The 6,502-nt window shown below is 39.0% G+C and overlaps 1 protein-coding gene across 1 annotated transcript; it reads left to right on the forward strand.

The window, feature by feature from the left end:
* The first annotated feature begins 568 nt into the window (after window positions 1-568).
* LOC127369235 (musculin) lies at window positions 569-2,301 on the forward strand. Its single transcript, XM_051410366.1, has 2 exons — window positions 569-1,230; window positions 1,544-2,301. Exons 1-2 carry the CDS (start codon window positions 808-810, stop codon window positions 1,625-1,627), a joined length of 507 nt encoding a protein of 168 aa, XP_051266326.1. The 5' UTR covers window positions 569-807; the 3' UTR covers window positions 1,628-2,301.
* Window positions 2,302-6,502: the final 4,201 nt, after the last annotated feature.

Genomic DNA, 6,502 nt, shown 5'->3' on the forward strand with positions numbered 1-6,502 from the left:
CACCCTTGTCATGCCAACGCTCCAGATGTCATGGGAACCGATAACAGCTGGGGCTGGTGCACGCAGGCTCCGTGTGAAAGGCTGCTCCATCTGCAGAAACCCAATCCCTCTGTGAAACCAGCAAAGGATTATGCACTTTTGATAAGGTCCTCAAGACATTTCTATTACCAAAACACATCTGTGGAACCGACAAACTTAGGAATTGTTTATTACATATGTGCATTTCCAAATGTTGCAATGAATTGTGTGTATTATTATTACACAGTATAATGGTATGCTAAAAAAAAATCAGCCCTCAGACATCCTTATAGTCACATTGCAATTTCATCACACCTCCCACTAGATTTACCAATAATAAGCCAATCATTTACAGGGATTAATGTAATCATCAAGTTGCAGATGAGCAAATTAAGTCTTTAACAGTACACACAAGGAGACAGAGTTGTGGTCTCACTGAGGTCATGGTGGCTTGGAGAAAAGGGGGAGGAGAAATGTTCAGAAAAAATCTCTGTACAAATGCCAAGTCCTGGACACTTAAATTAGAGGAGTAGCTAAGCAAGGAGGCATGTTTCAGTTTTTAGAGAGAGCTGCAATTTCCAGACCTGACCTCACGCCGTTGCTACTGTAACACTGTGATGACTTGGTGACATTTGCAGGGTTACCAAATGGGAATTTAAAAGTAGTGTTAGTCAGCTGTCTTCCAAACTCCAAACTTTAAAAAAAAAAAAAAAACCTCATCAAATCTGAGAATCTAGATTTCCAGTCATTGCTGTCCCTGAAGTGCCACTCGGCACAGGTGGAGCAGCCATGTCCACTGGCTCTGCTGCAAGTGATGCTGAGGACTACGAGACATGTCACAGAGGGACTGCTGCCCCTTTGGAGAGGAGTGCACGGAAGATGACTTGCTACAATCCCAGCCGGTATTCGGATGAGGAGTTGGATGATGACGGCCTGGAGGGGAGGATCAAGCATGAGCGCAGACTGTCCAAGGCGCACCAGAAGGAAGCGCGCCAGTCGCAGAGAAACGCGGCCAACGCCAGGGAGAGGGCGCGAATGAGAGTGCTGAGCAAAGCTTTCTCCAGACTAAAAACCAGCCTGCCCTGGGTACCAGCGGACACCAAGCTGTCCAAATTGGACACGCTTCGACTCGCATCGAGCTATATCTCTCACCTGAGACAGCTCCTGCAGGATGACCGATTCGAGAATCGCTTTGCGCACCCAGTCAATCTGGTATGAATATTACAAAACAAAGATGTTCAGATACGAAAACAAGTTTTAAAGTGAAACATCTCAGTACTAACTTTGAACAAACAAATGGAAAACCACTTTATTTATACTTTTAAAGTAACTTTAAAAGTAACTTTTGACTTTTATAGTAACCTTATATTGTAATCTGACATAATCACTCTCATAATGTCCCTGCTATTCCTGCAGTATCATTGTAATAATGGGGAATCTCTTCATCAAGACTACTATAATTAATAGTGAGTCTGGGGAAAATGTGTTTCTTGACTGCTAAACCTGTTGTCTTCTACTTTAACAGACCTGGCCATTTATGATGACTGGGCGATCAGAGGACAGTCCAGACATCTCATCCCCTGTCAGACTATGTGGAGCAACAGCATAGGACTCCCTTCTTCAAACACCAGCGTTGGTTCTTCTGGAGCCTGCAGAGATATAAAATGTTGACTCCTCCTGTCCAGTGCCTACCTTTATGAGGACTGTCTGCATAACTGTGGCTCAATCTCTCCCTGTATGTCCTAAACAATGACTTTGAACTCAACTCAACCTTGGATTGTGTATTTCAGAGTATGTCAGTTAGAAAAATAAAGATAGTAGGCTACTCCAAGTATGTTTTCAGATATGTTTTCTTGTGTGCATGTTTGCTGTAATTAGTATTATGACATGTTTACACTGTGTGTAAGATCATTTATATTGGATTTAACAAACTCCAGTCTCACTACTAGTTTTGTCATTTCATTGACTATTGGACAGTGTTACAAATATTACGGTTAATCACTAAAACGTATTGATGTACAATACAGTTTGGGGAGCTCTGTCTGTATACAGCAGCACTCTGTCAAGTAGTCAGGTGCTTTTGACAGGTTAAAGAGTACATTTAAAAAAAAAATCACCTCATACCAAATGTCTGTTTTTCTACTCTGACTTGACAGTATAAGCACTCATCAAGCTAAAATGGGCAGCAGGATTCTTCTGTATTGTAAATATGCAGTATTTATTGTGTTTGTGATGCTTGTCTTTAAATATTTTTGCATTTTTCGATAAAAAAATTATAAATTACGGTTGTCTCCTCTCCTTGTTTTGAATCAAAAATTTGAATCCCCTTATAGTGATTTAGCAGCATCGTATTGTGTGTTTATTTAATCTTTTGAAACTCAGGTTGTCATGTGACTTAAATTCATGAATCTTAATGGTTTAAAATGATATGTTCATAGCACATGTAACTAGTGGCCAGCTCTTATAAGGTGTGAAGAGCAAGTAAAGGAAAAGTGTGATATTTGTGTCATTTGTACCTGTAACCAAACTCCAAGTGTGCATAAAAAACATGGTAAGCGTTATCAGAAAATTGTTTGGTTTGGTTTTACTCTGTCAAAATCAACCAACACATAACACAAATATTCCCAAAACTATGAGCATATTGAACCACACATTTTTGTACAGACTCCTCAGACTTTTAGACATATTTTATTCATTTTCCCTTGCAGAGGCAATTGTATATTTGCCATAAAGCTTGCTCAGTGGACAACACTACCCACCATACACACCATTAGGTATTCAGATCACAACTCAGCAGGACTCGAGAGATCTTGAGCCATGCCATCGGGTAGAATGCAGTTGTTCATATTTCAGTCAAAACAAAAAAATCTTCACAAAGCATTGGTCAAAAGTTCACCCACACAGCCATACCAACACCCCTCAGCGCACACATGCACAGCGGAACTTGCACACATGCCCATAAACATCCATACTTAGTCGACAGAGAGAGAACAGATGACAGTGATCTCTTGATCTATGAGTCCTTTTATTTTCAGTTAAACCCCAAAATGATGTGCGTACAGATGGATGGAGATCCTAGGGCCCGGCAGTCTGGTGGTACAGACTGACAAAGTGCTTGAGAAGAAGAAAGAAATGAAGAGAAGAGAAAGAGGAAGAGTTTTCATCAGGTTCATGTGGAGTCGCAGCTGTTGGCGTGTTGGTGAGTTTCCCAGAACTCTGAACTGCTCTCCTGGGAGAAAAGCAGCCACTCTTGCTGGACAGCTAATGAGCTGCCTTCTCACACTCAGTCTGCCCCGGCTCTCGCACCATCAACTTCAAATGTGACGCTAAAGGAAAGCAACTTGTAAATTTCCAACGTGCATCTTGACTGCACTGAAAATGAGGTGCTATTAATCAAAACATGGCATGTCAACAAAATAATGACGCTTGGGACAGGCTTGCCCACAGTGAGCTGATCTCAGATCTCTGGGAGTGAAGCTCTCGGGTTTCACGAATAAAACAAAACATATTTTGTGCCAATTTGTAGCATCACTGGCTGGAACAGCAAAGACACTGCAGATATAAATGTGTTACTGTGGCAAGATTAATTTAAACTCATGCAGTTTGTAATGTTACATGAGTGGCATCTAGTGGTGGGGATTGTGAACACAGACACTCCTCACATTCAGCTCAGCTGAGCAGAACAAAATAAACCTGAAGAAGTCATGATCATATACAACACTTGATGTCACTTTGCAGAGTGGATATCAAGTACGACCCTTTAATGGAGAAAATAATGATGAAAAGTCACCTCCTTTAATACTGAGTTACAGCTACAGCCATATCTGCACAGTATATTTACTGTATATCTGCACGTCTGCATCATTGTTCATGACACTTAGCATTGTTGTTGTTACTTTTAATATAATTTTTTAAAAATTGATTGAAATTAAACCGTCTAGTTGTCTCTATCTAACATTGGCAACAAGTGGAATAATCTTTCACTACTGGAATATTTGCTTGTTTTAAGAAAAAAAGGGCAGTTTAAATATAAGATAGCATGACTGGTAGTCTAAAGGTAGAGACATCAGAGGACATTTTGAAAAGCACAGATGCATTTAATATTATAATTAGGTTGAATGATGACTCACTTTCACACGGACATGGCATACTGGGGCACCTGAATAGAACACAGAGGTCAGTGTTATTAGTAACACGTGTGCGTTTTCTATGACCAGGGGCGGATCTAGAGAAACATTCATGGGGTGGCAAGAGGTTAGCATGGAGACTTTAAGGGGTGTCAGAAATAATGCCGATTTAATCACAAGCAAATGCATATATCAATATTTGCTTGGAAAAAAGCCAAATGAAGATATTTGAGGTCAAAACTTTATTGTGGCTTTATCAGTGAAGCTTAAAGCTGGCAGAAATCAATAAAGAGTTTCATTTCCAAATCTGCAGGCATTTTTCCAAATTCACGTCTTTTTTCATTGAATCTAAAATGTGCATATAGCATAGCAGATAATTCAATTATATTTGTTTATTTCCATTTTTATCACATTATTTTTTAAATAAATCTGAATAAATTTGACAGCATTCGACACCCCAGGCCACCCCTCTAGATCCGCCACTGACTAAGAAAAGTCATACTATCAGCTGTGGAAAATCTGTTTTTAAACTGAGGTTTGTAGGTAAGATAAATTACAGACAAATAAACAAACCTGCCTTATCCTAATGCAATAAAGCTTATCTCATATACCTTAGGTTTAAAGATATCCATAGACATTACTGGAGGACACAGGGTTGCAGTTTGTACCCAGTAATATACAGTACAATATATTGATTATCATGAGCCATGTACCTGTATGTCCAGCAGAGGTCAGCATATCTTCACAATGGTCAACATGGTCGCAACAAAATGTGACATCTACTGCTTTCCTTACATTGTGCAGTATATTGAGCATCAGCATTAAATTCCCTTTTCTCGATTTTTTTCCTTCATACCTGATTACCAAACCAATACTTGTTCAATTAACTTTAATTTTAAAATAAAACATGTGCATTTAACTGAGAATGTTCCAACTGTGCATTCACTCTTTTGTTCCTGCTGTGCTTTTCACACAGAAATATTTTCTTGATTAATTGATTCGTTTTTAATTCAACTATTTTTAAAATCAACATTTTCAGATATCAATTTAATTCAGCACATTGCTTTGATATACAGCTGCATCGTCAGCCATCGAGTCTCAGCACAATCCAACCTTTTTTGTTTTGGTACAACTGAAACATTTTTCGTTTGTAGAAGAATTTCCATGAACAGGAAGGAACTATAGGTCCAAAGCCAACATCAGGGGTTCAGTGAGGCTGCCTTTGTAGCTGCCCCAAAAGCACTAACTTTGGGCCTTACAGCCTGCAGGAATCCAGCCTGGACGCTTTGAGCTTTCCAAACCCACTTTCAGCATGTTTGTTATTTAATATCCAGTCACTCAATACCACTAATGAGAAAAGGGATATGTAAATCCCAAACTATTTCAATCACGTTTGCCTAATGTATACACTTCCCCATGGGGAGATTAGTTCCTCTGCTGTGTCCAGACTTTGTTTAGAAAATACATTCTTTCCAGGTATGAAAATGTTGACCCCTGAACCTAGAACTGTCCTCCTAAAACAGATATTTAAGCTAACTATTTGGGCTATTGCTTTTCTAAAAAATTGCTGTAGTTATGATCATTGTAGTGAGGTCGTGGTGCAAGATGGATGTGGATGTTGTTTTTTGATAACCAGCCCTATCCACACTCATTTTGGGAACTCAGCAGTTTCTAAATAGAACATCTCCGGGAACGTGCCAATGAACCGAGGAACCAGACATTTAAGGATACTTGCAACAGATCCAAAGCTGGACTTTGAGGGGAGGAAGTGGTGGTTTGTCTGGCTGAAGGTCACTGAATGTTACAAAGAAATGTCTGTGCTTGTAAGTGCAACTGTGTAAGCATATAAACACTTGTCTTTTCCATTTCAAGCACATACATACTTCTATAAATGTTATGATACTGAAACACAAATATTTGACCATTCATTCCTACTCAAGATTTAAATCTTATAATTATTCTTTCATCAACAAAAAAGGTTTATCCTTTCTTAAAAGGCTGCCACAGATTTGTTGTGCTTTAGTATTTCATCACTATGATGTGTGTGGTGTCAACACTAAATAAACTACAATGTCCATGATCATCTAATGATGGACTATGTCACTCACATACAGCAACATGGGTAATGAATGGGATTTAAATAGACAACAATGGAGGCCTGTGAGGAACAATCTCAACAAGACTTTGGCCACACAGACAATACTTCTGGATTTTCTGACAATTAGAAAAAATATAGAATATCACAGGCGTATGTTTAAAGAGCACAATGGTGTCTATGTAAACCCCCAAGTAAAACATATATATAAAAAAAAAAATCAAATGTCATGCTGTTTTGTTCAGGATATTGTTCATTTTCT

Source organism: Dicentrarchus labrax, unplaced genomic scaffold (genome assembly GCF_905237075.1).
Source record: "Dicentrarchus labrax unplaced genomic scaffold, dlabrax2021, whole genome shotgun sequence".
Classification (NCBI taxonomy): domain Eukaryota; kingdom Metazoa; phylum Chordata; class Actinopteri; family Moronidae; genus Dicentrarchus; species Dicentrarchus labrax.

What these genes read in the sequence shown, in the direction of transcription:
- LOC127369235 (XM_051410366.1), top strand. Translation starts at nt 808, where the DNA reads ATGTCCACTGGCTCTGCTGCAAGTGATGCTGAGGACTACGAGACATGT. An exon ending in TTGCGCACCCAGTCAATCTG is followed by an intron (nt 1,231 to 1,543) that starts GTATGAATATTA and finishes CTACTTTAACAG; the next exon opens with ACCTGGCCATTTATGATGAC.